Here is a 23,107-nt window from a genome sequence, read left to right on the forward strand (position 1 = left end):
CCTCCCCAGCACACACACACACAAGCCAGCAAGATGGCAGGCTAGCCGCTAGGAAAGATCTGTGAGAGCTGACCAAGCCTATCGGCAGTCCTTCAGTCCAAGTCTCTAGGACAGTGGGTCTCAGTGGAGGGCCACTTTGCTGCCCAGGGGACATTTGGCAATGGCTGGAGACATTTTTAGTGGTCACTACTGGAGGGGGTGCTGCTGGCATCTGGTAGCCGGCCAGGGACGCTGCTGACCACCCCTCATACAGCACACAGCTCCGCTCCACCACACACGACTTACCCGAACGTCAGAGCGCTGCTCTTCAGAAACGAGCTCTACGATGTTCCGTCTGTATGCTTCCCCCTCCCATGTGACCCCATTTTTGGAGAGAAAGCGAGCACCCCTCACTGATGGTGCCTTGTTTTCGGAGACTCATTACCAGTAGCTCCACTGCTTTTCTAGCCCTCGCCTAACGAGTTGGTCGTGAGGGAGGTAGTGAGGTCTGTGATGGTCCGTGTGGGGTTTGTCTCTCGCGTCAAATTCTGGGCTGGAGGGCTCGTAGAGGTTATTTGCTCTTTCCTCCCCCTTTATTCCTCCCAGAGGCGCTCAGAGGTAGCCTCGCTGCGGCCTGGCGGTTTTGCACTCTTCACCGCTCAGCGGTATCTGAGTGCGGGGCTGCTGTGTCCAGCGCTGCGCTTGGTGCTCAGCGTTCCTTGGTGAACGAAACGACGGTCCCTGTCAGGGAGTTCTTAGATGGTGAGGCCTGCTAAGGCTGGCCCGGAAACCCCGGGAGGCTTGGGATGAGATTGCGGGTGAAGTGTGGCCTCTGGGGCCCTTTGTCCTCCCAACACAAAAGAATCAAAAAGCACAGCCACTGCCTCGGCGATTTCTAATCAGATCCTGTGATCAGTTTCAGATTACGATTATTTCTCTGTAAGCGGTGACCAGGAGGCAGATCAGCAGGAGTTTGACAAATCCTCCACCATTCCGAGAAACAGTGACATCAGCCAGTCCTACCGACGGATGTTCCAAGCGAAGCGCCCAGCCTCAACTGCTGGCCTCCCCACCACCCTCGGACCTGCTATGGTCACCCCAGGGGTTGCAACCATCCGACGGACCCCTTCCACCAAGCCTTCTGTCCGCCGGGGGACCATAGGAGCTGGTCCCATCCCCATCAAAACACCCGTGATCCCTGTCAAGACCCCCACCGTCCCAGACCTCCCTGGGGTGTTGCCAGCCCCTCCAGATGGGCCCGAGGAGCGGGGTGAGCACAGCCCCGAGTCGCCGTCCGTGGGTGAGGGCCCCCAGGGTGGCACCAGCATGCCCTCCTCAATGTGGAGCGGCCAAGCCTCCGTCAACCCTCCTCTTCCAGGCCCGAAGCCGAGCATCCCCGAGGAGCACAGACAAGCAATTCCAGAAAGCGAGGCCGAAGACCAGGAAAGGGATCCCCCAAGTGCCAGTGCCTCTCCAGGCCAGATTCCAGAGAGTGACCCTGCAGACCTGAGCCCAAGGGATGCCCCGCAAGGAGAAGACATGCTGAACGCCATCCGCAGGGGCGTGAAACTGAAGAAGACCACGACAAACGACCGCTCAGCCCCGCGCTTCACTTAGGCTCTCTTAGGCTCACAAGAAATGCTGCCAGTGGGGAACGAACTGTCTAATTAATAAGACCTAGTTTGTCTTCATCCATTCCAATCTGTAATCAAACAAAAGATTTTGTAGGCAACTCAGAACACAGCTCTTTTGAAAGTACTCCACACCTTTAGATAAGAATTAAAAGCAACATATGTAACTGACATAACCTTGATCTTTTAATTTGTAAATATTTTTTCTTTCTGCACATTTTAATCTTAAGTTTCCCTTTTGATTTTTCTGAAGGTGCCAAATTCCATTTTTTACAAGTCTTTGTAAAATTTTAAATGCATAATAAGGGGGGGAGGTCGGGCAGGGGAACCACGAAGTAGTAATTTCAGAAAAAAGGATAACTATACTTAGCTTTTTTTTTTTCTTTTCTTTCCTGCAAGCTTTTGTAGATGCATTGTAGTAGTCTGGCTTAGGCACAAATTCAAGTTATTGTAATGTACAAACAAAATGGGTAAGGGGTAAAAATCCTTATTCAAGTATACTACATTCGGGATGAGAAAAGCGGGAGTCAGTTGATGCGCAATATTAGGAGGGAACTCTGGAAATGGCAGGCTGTGTTGGGATTGGGGGGAGGGTCGCGGGAGGGGCACACTGTCAACACAGCCGAACCTGTTACATTTAAGAGTAGCCTCGTAGGTTGAATTTCTAGTAGCTTCATGGTAAATGCATCCGAATAAGCCACACTGGATTGCAGTGTTTGTTTCTGTAGGGTGTTTAAGGACTTCCTTTCTCCCACGATTGCTCCTGACTGCACACAGCACCCACCTCCAGTCCCGTGCATGCTGCCGCCACCAGGTAGACATAGAACCCCCCCACTTCAGTTACCTGTTAGTTATACCCACTTTCACTGAATCCAAACGCATCCAGAAGGGTAAGGCAGTTTTAAAAATGTGAAAACATTTAAAAATGATTGATAGCAGGGAATTCTTAGATACAGCAAATGCCTTTTACTTAACCGTGCCTAGCAGGCTGGGTGCGTTGAAAAGCCCAAATATTTTGGAAAAACTGGAGTGGATTTAACAAGGGTAACCAGCTTGGAGTCTAGCAACTTGCCAATGTGTTTACCAGTCTGGGGGCTTGTTTTTCTTATCTTCTTTTAAATAATGGCAGTTAACTGGCTTCATACTAAACATCGAAGAGAGGAGGATTTATTTCTCGTCACTGGGAATCTGACCACCATACTGTCCCTTTTTTTTTGTATTCTAGGTAATGTTTTTTTGGAATGGATTTCTGTCTTTTCTAAGTGAAAGTTAAATTTGTTATAATGCCCATCCCCTAAAGCCAGCAGAGATTTGTAGATTTAAAGGGATCACGTTTGGGGAATGCAATGGTGTTTGTTTGTTTAAAAAAGAAAGCCAGCCCCTTCGGGTCAGTTGAAAGTGCTCCTTTGGGACAGAACCTCTCAAGGAATAGGAGCCTGGTGGGTCCCACAGACCCTGCAGATCTCTGTTGGCTCCAATCTTCAATTACATAATCTTCTGCTTTAATACATAACTGCATTGGATGTGAAAGAAACGTACTTGTATAGTCAGTGTTCTCTATATTAACATTTAACACTGCTGTGATTGCTCAAAAACATTTTATGTTATGGCTTTCAAGCAAAGGCATGATTATTAGAAACTGTTTAAGCTTTTTTTCTTTGAAAAACAAGCTCCATTTACAGAATATAAGCAACAGTAGTGCCTGTGGTTTAGCCCACCAATCTTGATGACTAAAAGTAGCTGATGCATTGTGCATATGATGCTTGAGATGGTTTTTGCAAAAGCAGAAATCACTGCAAGGTAATTACGATAGATAAAAGTGGTATTTTAAACCTTTGAAATAAATGGATGTAACTGTACCTCGGTACAGCTTTTCACTTGTTTAGTTTTTAAACGTTAGTATAATCTGAATAAATTTAATATAAAATGTTGCCAAATTCAATGTAGAAAGAATGTGACAAAACGCCTTGGGTAGTTCTGTTTGTGTTTTTGCATATTGTAAAAGCAGTGTCACAGCTAAAAATAAAGAAATCATTTCTAAAGGTAAATTATTGTGGTTTAGTTGCTAGTTTGTACTGAGAGTTGACCTCTCCCTGTGCAGTTTTTTGTTCTAAACTTGTATAAATAACAATTGTGTAACGTGTCTCCCTTTTACCTTGTATCAATCAGTTGCTTCAGCCTACATTATAAATAAAGAACCACTAGAAAAAAAAAGCCCTGCATTTCAAGTCTTATTAAAATTCAGGTGGAGGTCTTAGTGAAGTGTTAGAAAAATGGACTGAGACTCAGATTGAGCTTAGTTAGAAAACTGACAACATCATTTTTGTGCACTTTAAGAACACTAGTTGCCTGAACAGTGAGTTACCAAGAACTAAAACTAGCTGGGCTTGGTTGAGCTTTAAAAATGGCTTTACCCTTAAAAAAAGAAACCTCAAACATTTAGAGTTCTGCTACCCTTACCTTTGTGTCTGCAGACAATCCAAGCTACGGTAGAGGGAGCAAAGCTGGAAAACTGCCTCCAAAATAAGTGTCACAAAAGTGTCATCCACATTGGATGCCATCAAACTCCACTCCTGAGAACCCCATAAACTCCATGCTTATTTGCTGAATGCGTGCTTCTTAGCGTAGTCCTTTACTCAATCAGAGCTAAAATTCCATTAGTGGAATCTAGAAAACAGAAAAGGTATCTTATGTCCTCAGTATTGGCATGCCTCTTCTTGGCTTCTTATGCCCTCCAGTCACTATAGCTAGTTAAGCCTTCAACTCAAGTTTGTTCAACTAAATCTTCAGAGTAAATCTTGTATCTGGTTCTGCTGCAGTTTTCCCTCGATAGCATGTGTTATCAATGTGACTTAATGGGGAAGAACAGAATACATCTGACTACGTTTCAGGTACTTTTCTTTATATGCTCAACTGCTAAGAAAACGACAGTGGCCCAGTCACCTGGCATCATGTTACTCCTCAGAAGAACACGTGAGTCATATCATATGGAGTTATTTTATTAGGGCAAGTGTATGTCCTGTAACATTTCACTTGCAAGCGTGACTGGTGAGGCATCTTCCTCTCTTTCTCTACATGGGCCGCTCCCGGGGCCTGGTCACAACATGCCACCACAGTGGGGGCAAATCACCTTCCTTTCGGGCTGGGGGCAAAGCTTCAGTTCTGGCACCACCAAGCGGGGTTTCCTCCTGCAGCTGCTTAACCTAGAAGCGGGGGTAAGGAAGGAACAATTAGAAAAGGAGTGGAACTGACTGTCCAATCTCTCTGCTACAGGGAAGTGTCGGCATTGTTTCTACTGTGTCACATGACACACCCTGATCCTCACTACTGAAAAGTGTTGTTTGTATATACCTGCATTCTTTTTTTTTCTATGTAGTGTCCTTCCTTGTCTCTTGTAACATTCTTTATTTTAAACTCTATTTTATCTGATATGAGTATAGCTACTCCAGCTTTCTTTTGATTTCCATTTGCATGGAATATCTTTTTCCATCCCCTCACTTTCAGTCTGTATGTGTCCCTAGGTCTGAAGTGGGTCTCTTGTAGACAGCATATACATGGGTCTTGTTTTTGTATCCATTCAGCAAGCCTGTGTCTTTTGGTTGGAGCATTTAATCCATTCACGTTTAAGGTAATTATCAATATGTATGTTCCTATGACCATTTTCTTAATTGTTTGGGGTTTGTTTTTGTAGATCCTTTTCTTCTCTTGTGTTTCCCACTTAGAGAAGTTCCTTTAGCATTTGTTGTAGAGCTGGTTTGGTGGTGCTGAATTCTCTTAGCTTTTGCTTGTCTGTAAAGCTTCTGATTTCTCCTTCGAATCTGAATGAGATCCTTGCTGGGTAGAGTAATCTTGGTTGTAGGTTCTTCCCTTTCATCACTTTAATTATATCATGCCACTCCCTTCTGGCTTGTAGAGTTTCTGCTGAGAAATCAGCTGTTAACCTTATGAGAGTTCCCTTGTATGTTATTTTTCGTTTTTCCTTTGCTGCTTTCAATAATTTTTCTTTGTCTTTAATTTTTGCCAGTTTGATTACTATGTGTCTTGGCATGTTTCTCCTTGGGTTTATCCTGTATGGGACTCTCTGCACTTCCTGGACTTGGGTGGCTATTTTCTTTTCCATGTTAGGGAAGTTTTCGACTATAATCTCTTCAAATATTTTCTCTGGTCCTTTCTCTCTCTCTTCTCCTTCTGGGACCCCTATAATGCAAATGTCGTTGTGTTTAACGTTGTCCCAGAGGTCTCTTAGGCTGTCTTCATTTCTTTTCATTCTTTTTTCTTTATTCTGTTCTGCAGCAGTGAATCCCACCATTCTGTCTTCCAGGTCACTTATCCATTCTTTGGCCTCAGTTATTCTGCTATTGATTCCTTCTAGTGTAGTTTTTTTTTTTTTTTTAAAAGGATTTTTCTTATTTATTTATTTATTTATTTATTTATTTTTGGCTGTGTTGGGTCTTCAGTTCGTGCGAGGGCTTTCTCCAGTTGCGGCAAGTGGGGGCCACTCTTCATCGCGGTGCGCGGGCCTTTCTCTATCGCGGCCCCTCCCGTCGCGGGGCACAGGCTCCAGACGCGCAGGCTCAGCAATTGTGGCTCACGGGCCCAGCTGCTCCGTGGCATGTGGGATCTTCCCAGACCAGGGCTCGAACCCATGTCCCCTGCATTAGCAGGCAGATTCTCAACCACTGCGCCACCAGGGAAGCCCTCTAGTGTAGTTTTCATTTCAATTACTGTATTGTTCATCTCTGTTTGTTTGTTCTTTAATTCTTCTAGGTCTTTGTTAAACATTTCTTGCATCTTCTCTATCTTTGCCTCCATTGTTTTTCCGAGGTCCTGGATCGTCTTATCATTATTCTGAATTCTTTTTCTGGAAGGTTGCCTATCTCCACTTCATTTAGTTGTTTTTCTGGGGTTTTATCTTGTTCCTTCATCTGGTACAGAGCCCTCTGCCTTTTCATCTTGTCTATCTTTCCATAAATGTGGTTTTTGTTCCACAGGCTGCAGGATTGTAGTTCTTCTTGCTTCTGCTCTCTGCCCTCTGGTGGAGGAGGCTATCTAAGAGGCTTGATGGGAGGGACTCTATACCTGCATTATCTTCATGCCCACATTTTAACTTGGACACAAAAGCTTTTCTCCTTAAATGTTTTCCCATTCTTAAAACAGCAATGCTGAGAACAAACCCTCCTACCCCACCCCACTCATTAAGCAAAACCCTGACAATTACCATTCCAATTCCCCCTTGTTATGGTCCCCCCCACCTCTTTCCCCCCAAAAATGTTTATTTTTGTGTCTCAGCTAAGAGGTCTCCAAAAGCACTATTAAGAAACTTCAATTTGAATACATTAGGGATGTTCATTTAAAAGCCCCCCAAATAGCAATGAGGACAAGAAATAACATGAAATCACAGGTACAAGTGCGCTCAGTTCTGCCCCCACTGCCCAGCTACCCCTTTTCCAGCGATCTCCGAGACCATCACTGTCCTAATAGAGGAGGAGACCTAAGACACCCACTTTCCAGATCCACGATTTTTTGAAGCTTCTACCAGAAAAACCAGCTCTGGATTGTGGCTAATCTGAGCCTCAAGCACACGTGCTGTTTAATAATGTCAAAGAGATGGAATTGGTAAAGGAGGAATGTTTTGGGGAGAAGTGGTTATCACAGAGATGAACTGCAGGATGAATCTGCTGCTCTCCATGAATAAATATGCCTCGAGTTCCCAAATGCTGACATACTTCTTAGAAAACACTGCCCTCCTTGGTCACAAAAGCATGAATTTAAGTAACCCACTATCCAACCAGTGTCCCCTTCCAGCTCATTTGCTTAAATGCCACCTTGAAAATAATTCTTGAAACTCACAGATGCTGCCAGTTCACAGGTCCTCACACCCAACTTGCCCTGCTTTCTGCATCAGCCTCCCTGTCTACTTCCCTCCTTTATCCAGCTAGATTCCATCACGACAATCACTCCCTCTTGAATAAGTTCCTTGTCACTCTTGACCGTGGACAACCACACCGTCTACCTTCAAACCTGCAACCATACAGCTTAGTATTGCTAAAGAGAAAAAAAAATACTGGAACAAACTGGTGTCACAACATGTTAATTATTCCCAACTTCACATGGGCCTTCACCACCACGTGGCAATCTTACTATTATTCTCCAGCAAGCGCATCCTCTGCCCACGATTATCACACCTTTTCCACATTCTCCAAACATGCTCTGCCCACTTCCTGGCTTTTCCTGACTTCACTTAAAAAAGAGAAGCCATCACATCGAAGTCTGTCATTTCCCCATCATCAAAACTTCTAACCCAAATGTATTTATACACATCTTTTGTCCAATTAGAATGGAGAAAGAATCCCTTCTCCTTCCAAAGGCCCCCGCACATGCCTGGGATCCCACCCCTCTTCTCAAAAACTTTCCTTCTGTACCTATTCCACCTCTCTTCAGCATTACCAATTTCTCCCTCACCCCAGATCTAATCAGCATATACGCATCATTTATCTTAAAAGAAAGTAATCCCTCGGCCTCCAGTTACTGCCCCATTTCTTCGTTCTCCTCAGGTAATCTTCTCAAGAGTCATCACTCCCTCCTGTTTACTCTTCCTCACCTTCTGATCAGTCTTTTTTTTTTTTAATAGCTACTTTATTTATTTATTTATTTATTTTTGGCTGTGTTGGGTCTTCGGTTCGTGCGAGGGCTTTCTCTAGTTGCGGCAAGTGGGGGCCACTCTTCATCGCGGTGCGCGGGCCTTTCACTATCGCGGCCCCTCCCGTTGCGGGGCACAGGCTCCAGACGCGCAGGCTCAGTAGTTGTGGCTCACGGGCCCAGGTGCTCCGTGGCATGTGGGATCTTCCCAGACCAGGGCTCGAACCCGTGTCCCCTGCATTAGCAGGCAGATTCTCAACCACTGCGCCACCAGGGAAGCCCCCTGATCAGTCTTTGTGTGACAGAAATGGCTCTAATCAAGGCCACTAATGCCCTTCCTGTAGCCAAAACCTTTGGATGTTATTTCCAGTACTCACTCTATTCCATCAAATCAAAGATGACTTGGCCCCAGCCATTCTTGTTTTGTTTTGTTTTGTTTTTTGGCCGTGTGGCGCAGCATGTGGGATCTTAGTTCCCCCACCAGGGATCGAACCCATGTCCCCTGCAGTGGAAGTGCAGAGTCTTAACCACTGGGCCACCAGGGAAGTCCCCCGGCCATTCCTGAAACACTTTCTCTTGGATCTAAGGATCTCAAACATTTCTGTGGCTTTCCCTCCACTTCCTTTACTGGGGAGAGGGCACCCAGAGAAGGCCCTCATTCCATGGCTTTTAAAACAACTGATAACTCCCGCATTTCTATTTTGAGCTCAAATCTCTCCTTTGAGTTGAGTTCCAGATTCGTACATCCAAAGTCACCCTCTGACACCTGCACCTGATGTCTCACAGGATTCTCAAATTTAACATTCGTAAATTTAACATTTAAAACTGAACACTTGATTGTCCCTTTGACATCTGTTTTTTCTCCTCTTCCCTATCTCAATAAACACCACCACCAACCTCCAGATGTTGAAGCTTAAAACCTGGAAATCATTCTTGATTCTTCCCTGTCCTTCACTACCCCCCGCCCCCACCCCCCATCCAATCACTCTTCACATCCCTGCAGACAATATCCTGAATCTACTTCCTTCCATATCCACTGCATCCACCCTAGTGCTAGTTGCCATAATCTTTGGACTAATCTACTGCAATAACCCCAAACTGGTCTCTCCAATTCTCCACTTGCCCTCTCCAACATATTTTTCACACTACAGCAAGATTGACTTTTTTAAAATATAAATCAGACATCATGAGTGGAAAAATACCCAAGGTGCTGGTGGAGAAGGTTAAGGGACTGTAGGGTAGAGCAAGGTCAGGCAGAGGACTATGGAGGGGAAGGAGGGAAGAAGTAAAATCAGAGAACAGAAAAGCCAAAAGACCAGGGAACACATTTTAACCTATTTCTAAGATGGCTGTAAACATTACATTTAACACACTTGAAAGAGAAAGTGTATCAGAGGCAAGGAGCCAGAGTAACTGTCGGAGCTGGAACCTGGACCTCTGCACATGGGGAACCAAACTTCAGCTCCTTCCAGGTGTTGACCATGTGGGCCAAACTACATGGTAAAACAGGCAACACTCACCTCTCGCTCCCAGCTTTCTCTCCGCAGTTTCTTCCACTGCTCTCTCTTGGCAAAGTAATCAGGATACATTGCCTTCTCGGAAGGATGCCAGTCATCTAAGCACCACTCGGGAACCTGTCAGGAGAGGAAATCACGGCGTCATTCCACAGGACACATTTACATGTCACGGGTAGGGCCTGCTCAAGGGACAGAAGACAAAAATCAAGGTGCATTTTTATAACCATTCGAAGTACCAGACTGTTTCCGACACTAAGCAATAAACAGCAGAGGACCGAGACAAAGGAGAATGCCTTAGAGTGAAACAGCCTAGGGATGAAAAACAGCAAGGTCAGTCCAAAGAGAACTGGCATCATTCCTCCCCTACCTGAGTTCTCTAAAGATCCAACGTGGCTGTATGTTATTTGAAAATATCACTTAGAATACTAAGCACCAATTGAAATTGGTTAACTTTAAGGTCCAGAAATGAGTTATTTACCAATTTCTTTAGCACTTCGCTTTGCCGGAAAGTTAACTGCAAGACCTTGGCACTGAATTTGGAAAGAAAAGTCGTGATGGCATCTGGGAGAGAGAAAACTGACACTGGAAAAAAAAAAAAGTGTAACTGTCAGGAAAGAAATGTCCTAGCTGCCCCTAAAAGGGCAAGTGGTTTCCAAGGCTGAGGTTCGGGATTTGAGACACCTGTGGTCCTCACCTACCTTGTAACACTCGTATCTCTCGTAGGAGGTACCCCCAGGAGACTCAGGGAAGATGTATGGCTGAGGATGCTGACAGTGCCAGAACTCTTCCTCTGCCTCCCTCAGCAGCTGGGTGGCCTTCACCATGTCCTTTTCATTCTTATGTTCGTCAAACCGAGCTCTCATCAAACAAGCAAAGTACCGGTATTTGTCCCTTAAACCAAAATGATTTTGGAGATTAGAAATGTTATCTACTCAATCAGGCAGTATTACTGTCTGGCAAGAGGCGGTACTTCCACTAACACCTTTCAGGTGAGTTGCGTGACTTCCCAGCCCCTCCCTGGACCCTGTCAGTGGAGCAGCCTCGTCATCACGACGGCTTCCCTGGCAGCCCCCAAACACCAGCAACAAAAAGCTACTGTATTACTGATAAATACAACCTAACCCCTTTCCCCTGTCTCCTCTATCGCCTCTGTAGGATCATTCAACATTCATTCAATGACAACTTACTGCATTTCCTCCTACCTTGTGCTAAGCACTGTGCTAAATTCTGGAGACAGAAAGATGTAGAAGGCACGTACTACTGATACATGGTGCAAAGAGTGGTGCTCAAATCAGACAGACCTGGGTTTGAATTCTGACTCTGACACTAGCTGCCTGACCTTAGGCAAGTTTCGGTCAGGTTCTAGAAGAAACCATGGGCAGAGATCATTTACGGGGCTTAAAAATTTTTTTTTATTTTTCATTATTATTTTTTTTTATTGTAGTTGATTTACAATGTTGTGTTAGTTTCTGGTGTACAGCAAAGTGATTCCGTTATACATACATATATATACTTTTCCATATTCTTTTCCATTATAGTTTATCACAAGATATTAAATATAGTTCCCTGTGCTATACAGTAGAACCCTGTTGTTTAGTTTATATACAGTAGTCTGTATCTGCTAATCCCAAACTCCTAATTTATCCCTCCCCCCAATTTCCCCTTTGGTAACCATAAATTTTTCTTTGTCTGTGAGTCTGTTTCTGTTTTGTAATTAAGTTCATTTGTACCTTATTTCAGATTCCACATATAAGTGATATTTATCTTTCCGTTTGACTTACTTCACTTAATATATAATCTCTAGGTCCATCCATGTTGCTGCAAATGGCATTATTTCATTCTTTTTCATGGCTCAGTAGTAATGGGGCTTTGATAATCCAGGCCACAGATGACAAGGGCTTGATGCAGGCAACAGTGATGGATGGTGACAAGAGAAAAATATTTAGACTACAAAGTTACAAGAGTAGGCTATGGAGTCAGATAGCTTAAGACTGTTTCAGCTCTGCAGTTCCTAGCTGTGTAACCTAGGGTAAATTATTTAAAGTCTTTAGGCCATGGGTTCCTCCTCCATAAAAGAGTTAATAACAGTACCTGTATCTTAAGGTTGTCCTAAAGATTGGAAAGCTACAACATATCAGCACAGTTCAGACAGTGCTTAGTACATCCTTAGTGCCCAACGTAAGCTACGAATATTATTACACTGGGGAGAGAATTTACAAAAATCAGTGTCCAACGGCATACAAGTACGTATGTCGCTGGCAGAGGGGCAAGTAGGGAGTACTTGAAAATAATGCTAAGACTTAAAGCTGAGTGACTGTATTACTAGTACTGCCATTAGCTGAGGCAGGGAATTTGGGAAGAGAATCAAAATGAGGTAGTGAAAAGAAAAATACGTTCAGTTTTAGAGAACTGTAGGTAATCTAGCAAACAGCTGGAAATACAGCTCTACAGACAAGTGAGCATAGGTGGTAACTCAAGTCCCAGCGTTAGATGAGGCTGCCCAAAGTATACACAGCAATGACCAAGGGCCTAGGATGGACCCATGCAGAACAAATAGTGCTATGAGGGCAAATGGAAGGAAAAAAATCAGGCAAGTACTGAGAAAAGATGTTAGTGAGATTTAAAGAAATGACGAGTCAGTGTTATCATAGTAACTACTTTTATCCTTTCCTCCAAGATAATATTAATATTCTCAGATGTAGTTCAGCACTACCTGAATTCCTGATGGCTTGACTTCCTTCATCTTTATGAAAGATAATTCTCTGTTATCTGTTTGTTTATATGTCCATCTTCCTCATTAATCCATAAATTGCTACAGCTGAGAAAGAAGCCTTATTAACTTTTGTCAGCCACCATAGATCCTGAATTGCAAATTGTCAGATGAATAAAAAAATTAGGGAAGTAACTAACCCTACAGCCTTGAACCTGGCCATCTTCCTGCCTAGCAAAGAAAAGTAGGTCGATGACTTTACAATAATCCCAAATATACAATCTGGGCTTCCAGGATCCTCTCCACAACTCTTCCAGACATACTCAGTTTCCCATTGTTTAGAGGTTTTTCTCAGAAGCCCTTCTCCTGGGACTAGGTTTTAGGATTCTCCTAAGGGCATGGAGGCCTGGCATTCATACATTTTGGGTTGTCACCCCACCATGCATTGCATCTAGATCACGAAAACCTATGTTTTAAGACTGTGTTCTAAGACTAGTCCCAGATGGACAGAGGGAAGAAAGAAGAAGAGAATTATGTGGGAGGTAAAGAATTATGTGGGATGTGAAGCTAATGAAAAGGACTGAATGAAGCTAAACAGAGGAAAGCTGATGGGAGGGGTGATGATGATGTGTTGGAGTTAAGACACCTGAGTTTTAATCCTGGCTCGGCCACTTACCAGCTGCTGGGCCTTGAGCAAGTCAGTCTCTTGCCTCGTATTTTAGCCTCTTATTTTCTCATCTATAAAATAAGGCTAAATAACCCCTAACACCCAGAGTTGTGAGGACTAAATAACGCATTTATTATTACTGCCAGTATCAGGAACGAGAAGGTCACGAAGGAAGCTATTATTTAGTGAGCGCTGGAGGCATGACCATTTCCATTTTTGGCACTTCCTTTCTCTTAATCGCCATGCAACCCTCTGCGCTGGGTCCCGCGTCCGTTTTCCTGATTAGAAAACTGAGGCCCGGGCCAGATAAACAAGTCTTCAAAGTGTCCCAGATATGGGCGACGAAACCTGCATTCGAACCCGGGTCTAGGGGAGGGCTCCGCGGGGCAAGGGGCCGCCTTCCCACCCGTCCCAGAAGTCCTTGAGCCGCTCGGTCCCCAGAGCCTCTCAGCCTCTGTGGCGGCCCCCGAGGTCACCTCCCCGCGCCCTGGGTCCCCCTCGCCCACCTGTGGATGCACCACGACTCCAGGTGGCGCAACGCCCGCTTATAAAGCCGCAGCACCTTCTGCTGGTGGGTCAGGTAGGCAGCCGGCGCCGAGAACGCCATGCCTGCCGGTTCACCTTCAGCGGCCGCAGGGGCTCCCGGGAAACCGGACGTCGGCGGCGAGGGGGCGGGGCTGCCGGAGGGGCGGGGCTGCCGGAGGGGCGGGGCGACTGACTGCCGCTTCCGCTTCCGTCAGAGAGGAGCCGGGGATGCAGTCATGAGTCGCTTCAAATTCGTAGGTAAGACTTTCTCCGGGTTTGGGGCCTTTCGGTTCCCGGGACTCGCGCACCGCGGCCACAGGGCCCAGGACGTGAGCTCTCCGGCTTTTTGAGGGTTGAAAGTGCACTCCTTGGAGGAGGGTGCGGGGAGGCCTCTGGGTGTCGGTAATGTTCTGGATCTCAGTATGGGTGCTGGCTTCACGGGTGTGATTCTTTGTGAAAATTCACGAGCTGCGGAGTTACGATTTATGCTCTTTCCAACATATGTGTTGTGTTCAATTAAAAAAAAGGAAGCAAAACTACTAAAAAGCAAACGAAAGGCCTGTCACTATATTCCGCTCCATCCCACGTGCACCTCCCCGCGGTTTCCCGTTTCCTTGGCGGAGAGGAGGATGGCTTCGAGGGACTCGTTGACTCACTAATTCATATCACAGTTCATATCACAGTTACTGGGCGCCTCTGGTGGGCCAGGCACTGGCCTGGGAACACAGACACGGCCCCTACTCTGCTGGCATCACCATCTGGTGGGGGAACTGGAGGACATACACAGTGGAAAGTGAAACAAGTTTTATACTTGGCAAGTACAATAATCCATTCGGCATCGGTAGAACAAAAGATGGAGAATTCGACAGTAACTAAAGGAGTCAGCATATTTAGTACCAGACTTAGGAAAGCCTGGGGGAGGTTGTAAGAGCTAGGATTGGAAGGGTGACTTGGAACTCAAATGTGTTCCTGAGTTTAATTTTCTGTGTATAGAGTAGAGCTTCACTGAAGGCTTTTGACAAGGAGCATTCATTAAGTAAATCATTGAATGCCAGTTACATATTGGGAGCCTTGAGCTATGGGATACAGCAGTGGGTAAAGCTGGGCATGATCCTTGTCTTTGTGAAGTTTCCAGCTACCTGAAGGTGGAAAACGACAGTGATCACGTCTCTGCTTTAGTAAGGTAATCCTTGACAGCTGTTGTGTAGGTTTGGTGGGTCATAGGGAGAGACAGGGAAGCATTTCAGAGCTTGAACAAGGGCACTGGAAAAGGGAGAGAGAAATGGAAGAGAGGTACATATGCAGCGTTTAGCAGCTGAGTGTTTATGGCAGGTAAGGAAGAATGAACAGTCAGAGATGATTCGGTGTTGGGATAAATACCTAAACATGAAATGGAAGCATGGGTAGTTTGGCAGTGGGTGGGAGATGTAACGAGATCCATTTGGATTAGGTTAAATTTGAGAGTCTTACGGAACATCCAGGTGGAGACATTTACTGGGCAATTGGAAATGTCTGGCACTCAGGAGAGATCTTAGGATTATAAACTTAGATCTAAGAGTTACTTTAGACAATATTTTTTACAGAGACATTGTGCTAAGTATGTGGAATTATAAAAAGAATCTAGTGGTGCAGTTAGTTTTCAGACTGGAGAGGTATGTACAGTCGAAGCAAATGCAGGGGAGAATGTTAAAGTGGCACATTGTTAAAGTGCCACAAAAGAGGTTTTTAAAAATGCTGTGGGAGAGCCTGGGGTGGGGTTGGGGATGGGAAGGTCATCAGAGGTTTAGACACTTTCCAGGTGTGGTGTCTCTCAGCCTGTTTATTGCAATCTGTGGTATAATTGATGGGGGAGATGGGGTAAGAGCCATGAAACACCCCACAAAGAAAAGACAATTATTTTTTTCTTTTAAAGGTTTGTGTTTGTATTGTAATAAAAAAACTAAATATCTGCCTCAGGTTTTGTCTCCTTAAATCCATCCTCTATGTAGCCTCCAGAGTGGTCTTTATAAAAACCAAGTCAGCTTCATTTTTCTTGTGCTTCAAATCTTTCAGTCACTGTCCTCAGGACAGTTGAAGTGCCTTAACATAGCATACAGAGCCTTTCTGTGGTCTGGTCCTGCCCACTTTTCCGGCCTCATCCTTTTTATGCTCTGTAAACACTTGGAGGTGCTGTTTCTTGCCTATGATAAGGTTTTAGAGTGGCAGTTTGGGGTCGTAATGTCCCCTCTGCCTCTAATATCCTCTTGCCTGTTTGATTTTTACCTGTTCTTTAAGACTACATAACTCTACCCTTTACTTTACCCTGTTATTTTATAATTAAAATGTGTATCTGCCTTTCCCACTAGACCACACTCTTTTAAGGCAGATACTTGGTGGTATTTATCTTTGTTTCCCAGGGGCTTAGTACAGTGACTGTTCAATGGAAGTATGAATGAGTGGGTAAAACAAGATGTGTTATATTAGTACTAAGTTCGTAAGAAAATTTACAAAGGAATCTCAACCAGATAAGCTAGAAAAGACTTCTTAAAGAAGGTAGGTTTAATTGGAACAATTTTTTTTTTTGTATGCTCTCCTTCATTTCCACTATCCTGAGGTAACCGGTGTCTAAAGTTTATATCCTTCCCATATTTTTAAATTTATACAGAATCATAAAAATATGCAAACATATCCGATGTGTTTGTCTTTTTTACAACAAAAATGGAATCATACTATACATTCTATCTTTGTTTTGTGACTTACTGATAGTTAATATTTATTCCATGCCATTTAAAAAGTTCTGCCTATGACCCACTACACAAATCTCTGCCCAAAATAGTCATGAGCAGTACTTGGAAAACAACATATTAGGCCCATGGACAATTGGTCCATGAACAAGCTTTACATGGAACAGTTGCATGAAGAATTAAACCAGTGGAGGAAGTTCCCTGGTGGTCTGGTGGTTGGGATTCGGCGATTTTATTGCCATTGCCCGGGTTCAGTCCCTGGTCGGGCAACTGAAATCCCACAAGACGCCTGGCACGGCCAAAATTTTTTAAATTTAATAATAATAATAGAAAAATTAAACTAGTGTTACAAGAGCAGCCTTATATTTTGATTTAGGACAGCTGACTATCACCAGGTTGTAATCCTAAATTTCCCCCTTCTCAAATTGTGTAACCAATGGCTGCCCCTTACAACTACAACCAGTGTTTCTAATGTGGGGAAGGAGGGCGGGAAGCAGATGTATTTGTGTTTTATGGGAAACATTGCTCCCTCCTAGAGGACACTTCAACATTGTGTCCTTGGTTATACTTGAGACTAATTTCTGTGACATTGAGTATGATACCACAGATGACTATATCCTCAGTCTGAATAGCAATAAGAATCTATGCTTAATCATTGCAAAGTGATAGAACTTGGGATGGAGTGGAAGCTCCCTTTTCAATGCTGGCTGGTTCATGCTCTGGAACTCACCCACCAAAGGTCACTTAAGGACATAGAGTGGAGTATACCCCAGGAGTGATGGGGTGGCAGCAGTGATGTGTAAATCTTGATGCATTTACAAAATGTATTTGGATGTCTTGTGTTTAACTTTGAAATAACACAGTGCCCTTTTAAAATTAAAAGATATTTTATCCCCTAAATCTTCCAAAGTAAAATTGATACTCCAGAGAATCTCAGGGTGTTACATACTCTCTGGAATACCCCTCGTTTGAGAAGCATAGGTTTAAGGTGATTCCTATCTAGTAGCCTCTGCGCTCCCTCCCACCAAATGAGCCAGTGAGCAGCTGGCAGTAATTAGTAGCAACCACCCCTTGGGGCCAATCAGCTGGGGGCTATTAGGTATCTAAGATTTATCTATAGTTGTGTTATTTTAACGGGATTCTGATCCTGCCCTGTGTCCCTAGAAGCAGGCTGATTGGGGCTGCTGGCCATCTCTTACGAATCCCATCTCGCTAGGGACTGGACCTTATTTTCTATTCCCTGTCTTGGATTCCCTTGAGCAACCTGGTCATTCATTCATTCATTCATTCATTCATTCTACAAATATTTACTGAATCTCTGCTGTGTGCCACCTGATGTGCTAAACGCTAGGACTCAGTGGTAGGTAGAAACTAGGTTACAGTCTAGTGGTGGAGACAGCCTTTTAAGTGCACTAATGACTTTACCACAGTGACAGAGAAGAGGACACTGAAGAAAAGGAATATGGTTCTCTGGGCATTTGATGAGGAACAGAACTTAGACTGGGAGGTCAGAAAAGGCTTCCTTGAGGAAGTGTCACTTGGACTGAGCTCTGAAAGATTAAGAGTTAAGTAGGCAAAGAAAGGCAGGGGGAAGGTTCCAAATACAACAGCCTGTGCAAACATTCTGTGGCAGGAGGGTGCATAGCACTTTTGAGAAACTGAAAGAAGACCAGTGGGTCTGGAGCAGAGAGAAATGGGGAAGGGGTTGAGGGAGGAGGGAGAATTGTACAGAATCAGCTAGAGGTTTGCAGAGCTAAGATCCTACCATGTTAAGGATGTATCAGGAGTGACAGGTAAGAGTACCATGATCTGACTTATGAATGAAAAGAAACCTTCAGTCAGGTGGAGAACAGAATGAAAGGGGGTCAGAGTAGCAGCCAAGCTGGAGTTGGTTGCTTCAAGTGTTATGGTGGTAGTGGAGATGGAAAAGAGTGCACAGATTGAGAGAGAAGGTGATGTCATAGATTGTCTTAGTCCATTTTGAGCTGTTGTAACAAAATAGCACAGACTGGGTAGCTTATAAACAACAGAAATATATTTCTCACAGTTCTGGAGGCTGGGAAATCTAAGATCAGAGTGCCAGCATGATTACGTTCTGCTGAGGACCCTCTTCCTGGTTCGTGGCTGTGCCCTCTCACTGTGTCCTCACATGGAAGAAGGGGCAAAGGATCTCTCTGGAGCCTCTTTTACAAGGTGGTCTTGTCCAAAACAATATCCAATCTGGAGCCATGCATTTGAGTGTCCTTCAGATTTTTAATCTAGCACAGAAATTGGCCAGCTTTCCCTTAAAGGGTCATATGGTATATATTTTTTATTTTGCAGGCCATATATCTCTGTTGCAACTACTCAACTCTGACCTGTCACTCAAAAACAGCCATAGATAGGTACTATATAAACAAATGGGTGTGGCCATGTTCCAATAAAACTTTGTGAACACTGTGAAACCTTAGTTTCTTATAATTTTTACATGTCATAAGAGCTATTCTTTTGACTTTTTTTTTTTCAACTTTTAAAAAAACGATTCTTACCTTAGGGGCAAACAAAAATAGGCAATGGCGCGCAGACCGTAGCTTGCCAACCCCTTGATCTAGCGCATTTCTTCATGGCACTGCCTTGCAGGAGCAACTTGGTCTGCCATGTAGTGGTGGTTAGTTTGTTCTCTAATCGCTTTTATTTCCTGTAAACTTGAAGTTATATCTAAAGGCTAAAACAATCGTAAATTCTCTACTTGCTGTCCCTTTGTATCCCTAGATCATGGCGACAGTGGTATGACATGATTCACTGAGACCAGTGAGGCATCAGTTTGGAGATGTATTTTTCTTTTGGTTACAAACAGTTTTCCACTCTTATATTGTTTTGAAAAATAAAACTCATTAATACTGGCAACAGTTTTTAGCAGTAATGCAGGTAATGCTTTTAAAGCCAGCTAATTAAGGAGAAAATTAATGGAAAAGAAACATTACTTATCCTTATAAGATGGCATGCCACTAAATGTATGAATCCCTCAGTATTCCACCCCCAATCAGAGTTAGTGATTTTTCTGCTTTGCCTTTTTTTCTTGTCGTGCTCTCTCACCCTTACCTCTCATGTACTTAGTTTTTCAAGCTAGAAGTCGATGTTTGTACAGGATTTAATTTTTTTAGTTTACTGACAGTAGGCATACATCTGATAGGAATTTTTTAATTTAAAAGATACTGTCCCTTATATATCAGAACATTTCGAACAAGTTAAATAAATAGGATTTTGACTGGTTTATTTTCGTGGTTGCATCCTGAATCATAAACAAACTGACTTACATTTGGCTATTTAATAATGAGATCTTGATTGGGAGTGTTAACCACTTAAGGTAGGATGACAGTGTAGCTACTGTTGACTAAAATTCCATTTGTTGTTTGCATGTTACAGAATTTATACTGTGCCCAGTAATAATAATAATAATTACATTTTATAAGGCTTTTAATTTGCAAGATACTTTCACATTCATTTTCCAATTTGAGCCACATTTCACTCCTGGAAGGAGAAATTTTATGCCCACCCTACTAGTGAGGAAACTGAGGCTCAGAGGCCTACTTGTTTGCCCAAAATCATTCAGCTGATGAGTCATAATTCCAAGAATTCTGACTCCAAAGCCCATTCTCTTTCCAAAACTGCAGTTCCCCATTTTATTGTATTTCTTGGAAGTTGCTCACAGATTGAATATTTTTTGATGATCAATTTGAACTTTTCTTTGACTCCTCTATGTTGACTTGTTAATTATCTTAATCACTCTGTTGGTGTTTTCTGGGGAGTCGGTGGGTGGGGAGTGATAGGCCCAGAGGCCACCCAGGATAGGAGAGAGGAGACAGAAGTGAATCACAGTGTCCGGAAAAAAAAGCTGCTTGCCTCCGTAGGGGAGGAAAAACTTCCTCCTACCCTCTTAGGTTCTGTGGCTGGGCCTAAGAATAAAACTGACATAAAGCAGATTAACAGGAGAAAAGCATACTTTTTTTTTTTTTCATGTACCTGGGAGTTTTCAAAAGGAAAATGAAGACCCAAAGAAGCTTTTAGACCAGAAAGCTTACCAAAAAGCCAAGTGGGGATGTGATAGGACAAGGGGACTTAAGTCATGTAAATTGTGGGACAGTGACTAGGAAGAAATGGGGAAACTGATGGAGGATGGGAGTTATTTTGGGTTTGGCTGTACAGATCCATTTCGACTTGACTCCCAGTCTCTGGTGATAAGAATGTTCTTCTCTTCCTGGTACAGGGAGAGTACCTTTCTCATGGGAAATTTTATGACCCATTTTAGGTAGAAAAGGAGAGATTAGGGATCCTTTCCTGCATTTGCTGTTTCTTAAGTGCCTTCAGCTCAAAATAACCAGTATGGCAAAGCAGCATATTTTGGGGTGACATCCTGAGCCCCTTCACCAAACTTGACTAAGGTGAAGCAGCCTATTCATCAGAGGATAGAAAGCAGCTTTAATAACTGGCTGGGGAATACACTTCAGGCAAACCACATGTCAGGTAAAGGCCAACAGCTATAAGTCACAGGAGATTCTTACGTAAAAAGGAAGAAATTGGTGGCTGAGCCAGTGCAGGATATCGTAAAGCCCAAGGCTCACCTGGGTCCAAAGCTGAATATAGATCTTTGATGTACACTATGACTCGGGGCCTCAAAGACTGACCCACATCAGGAAGAGGTAGGTTCTAAGAAGTGGCATCACCTGGAGTTGGCCTCAGGCTGAGCATGGAAGAACGATTTAGCATCCATTCCTGTTAAGGTTGAGACAGGGACAGGGCACGGGAAGGCTTCAGAAACTGAGCCTCCAAGTTAATCTTCAATTTGCTTTTAAAATTAGTATCATAAAGTTCACTAGTTAAATTTGCTTGCTGCTGTTTCATTTGTTTTTCACTTGGTTTTCTAGCAAAAGATTGCTTTAGAAGAATTCTGATCTCTTTGTTGCACAAAGGGGTAATGGGCTAGAAGAGACACATGCCGTTTCTGTGCTCCTAATGCTCATCTGTGGTGGGTGATTGTAGACTGACCGTATGAAGGATTGTTGCAGGCAGAAAGACCTCTGCTCTCTTCCCTGGGTTCCTCTCTCAGTCTGCCCCTTTCCTTACTTGAAAAGAAAGTAGATGCTGATTTCTTGTGATATGGGCCATTCCACTGAACCCCTACCTTGTATTTATAGTATTCGGTAACATCTGTGTGTTAATAGCCCTTTAAAGGGTATCAATTGTGAATTCATCTCCTACCCTCTATTGACATATATGCTGTTGTCCAAATATCTTTGAAGTTTTTTGCATTGTGCCTTTCTCTTGCTATTACAAATAACTAGAATACTCTCCCCACCATCTCTTGGATTATCCAAATTCCCATTCATCTTTCAAGGTCTGGCTTAATGTTGAAGCAGCACAGCTTGTTGAGGGCTAGCTTGGTAGAAATCAGAGTGAGACTATACCAAGAAGCAGCTGAAACTCAGCAGAAATAATTGGGGGGTCTGTGGGTAGGCAACTGTCCTACCCAACCATGAACTTGGAGGTTCTCCTAGTGCTAAAAGCTAAAGGGTGTATATTTTAAATAGGGAAGGTGTTTTTGTTGCCCATGGCCATCACAAGCTGACTTCACATCTTGTTATTCCCCTCGTCGCCTTATACTCTGCAGCAGGATTTATCAAGAACAGCACTTGGTGTGGGGGTCAGATTATTCTTTGTTGTGAGAGGCTATCCTGTGCGTTGTAGGATATTTAGCAGCACCCATGGCCTCAAGCCTAGATGCCAGTAGCACTCCCCTCCGTGTGACAACTAGAAATGAATACAGACATTGCTGAATGTTGGGGTGGGGGAACGCGGGGAGGGGAGAGGTGAGAAGAAGAGAGGCACTGCAGAATCGCTCTGCATTGTGAACCTCAGCTCCACAGGCACAGTGAGTCTCTTCCAGTTCTCCAGATGCAGTGTGTACCTACACACACCTGTATGTAGAATGCCCTTTCTGTTTGTCAGCTTCTAAGCTTTAGCTTTCAAGATCTAGCTCTTCTGTGAAGCTTTTTCATCATTCTTGCCAAAACTGTTAGTGCTACTTCTTTGTGCTCCAAAGCACAAAGCTGTAAAATAATTATTTACAGGCTTAAAAGTGTATAGAGATCCTATTATATACCAACTGTTGTTCTAGGTTCTAGGGATGCAGCATTGAAGACGATAAACATTTCTTGCCTCATGTTGCTGACAGTCAGCTTCTTATACATCACAAATTATATTTGTAGTTCCCATAGAGACTGTAAATTCCTGGAAGGCAGGGACCAAGCGTCGGCTCTTGTTCATTACCCCCTAACTCCTTACATAGTATTTGACATAGTGTTGGTCTTCATAAGTATTTGGTGAATAAAGGAAATAAATAATTTATTGCCCTCTCTGCATCTCCACTCGCATTACCCTAATTCAGGTTCTCTTCATTGCAGATGTGAGCTCTTGCCTGTTTCCAAGCAAACTATCCTGACTCCATTTGCCCCCTTTAGATCCCACCTTCTACAAAGACACCAGAATGAGATGTCCAGAATACAAATCTTAGAAGTCATCAGTGCTTCTTGTTGCATCTGGTATTTTAAAGACAAGTGTCTGTAACATAGCTGAGTCTGCCCTTTTCTGGTCACTCCCTTCCCTACACTTCTCTCCACCAGTCAGAACAGCCTGTAGCTCTCCATGATCACTGTGCTATTTCAGACCCCAGAAGCTTT

General features: G+C 43.8%; 3 protein-coding genes across 20 annotated transcripts in view; 2 read left to right on the forward strand and 1 right to left on the reverse strand.

The window, feature by feature from the left end:
• Positions 1-3,658, forward strand: part of MTSS1 (MTSS I-BAR domain containing 1) — a 166,915-nt gene extending 163,257 nt beyond the window's left edge. For all 14 annotated transcript variants that reach the window (XM_057531709.1, XM_057531712.1, XM_007188875.2 and 11 more), the window contains one exon: positions 896-3,658. In XM_057531709.1, the coding sequence (XP_057387692.1) occupies positions 896-1,596 (701 nt within the window). In that variant the 3' untranslated portion in view covers positions 1,597-3,658. The remainder of the gene's footprint in view (positions 1-895) is intronic.
• A 935-nt stretch (positions 3,659-4,593) lies between these two features.
• Positions 4,594-13,808, reverse strand: NDUFB9 (NADH:ubiquinone oxidoreductase subunit B9). The gene is made up of 4 exons (XM_007188874.2): positions 13,650-13,808; positions 10,465-10,657; positions 9,770-9,883; positions 4,594-4,813 (listed from the first exon to the last, which is right to left on the reverse strand). The coding sequence occupies exons 1-4, from the start codon at positions 13,748-13,750 to the stop codon at positions 4,682-4,684; spliced, it is 540 nt and encodes a 179-aa protein (XP_007188936.1). The 5' UTR covers positions 13,751-13,808; the 3' UTR covers positions 4,594-4,681.
• Positions 13,809-13,848: 40 nt separating this feature from the next.
• TATDN1 (TatD DNase domain containing 1) overlaps positions 13,849-23,107 on the forward strand; it is a 37,969-nt gene continuing 28,710 nt past the window's right edge. For 2 of the 5 annotated variants that reach the window (XM_028168184.2, XM_057532429.1), the window contains exon 1: positions 13,904-13,926. Coding sequence is in view for 1 of the 5 variants with exons in the window: in XM_007188869.3 (XP_007188931.1) it covers positions 13,905-13,926 (22 nt within the window). In the remaining 4 variants the exon portion in view is untranslated. Of the gene's footprint in view, positions 13,927-23,107 lie in introns of all 5 variants that reach the window. The other 3 variants (XM_007188869.3, XM_057532428.1, XM_007188873.3) reach the window with 3 other exon arrangements.

Source organism: Balaenoptera acutorostrata, chromosome 17 (genome assembly GCF_949987535.1).
Source record: "Balaenoptera acutorostrata chromosome 17, mBalAcu1.1, whole genome shotgun sequence".
NCBI lineage: Eukaryota > Metazoa > Chordata > Mammalia > Artiodactyla > Balaenopteridae > Balaenoptera > Balaenoptera acutorostrata.

What these genes read in the sequence shown, in the direction of transcription:
- NDUFB9 (XM_007188874.2), bottom strand. Translation starts at nt 13,750, where the DNA reads ATGGCGTTCTCGGCGCCGGCTGCCTACCTGACCCACCAGCAGAAGGTG. An exon ending in AGAGATACGAGTGTTACAAG is followed by an intron (nt 9,884 to 10,464) that starts GTAGGTGAGGAC and finishes CTCTCCTGACAG; the next exon opens with GTTCCCGAGTGGTGCTTAGA. An exon ending in GAGAAAGCTGGGAGCGAGAG is followed by an intron (nt 4,814 to 9,769) that starts GTGAGTGTTGCC and finishes CCCCGCTTCTAG; the next exon opens with GTTAAGCAGCTGCAGGAGGA.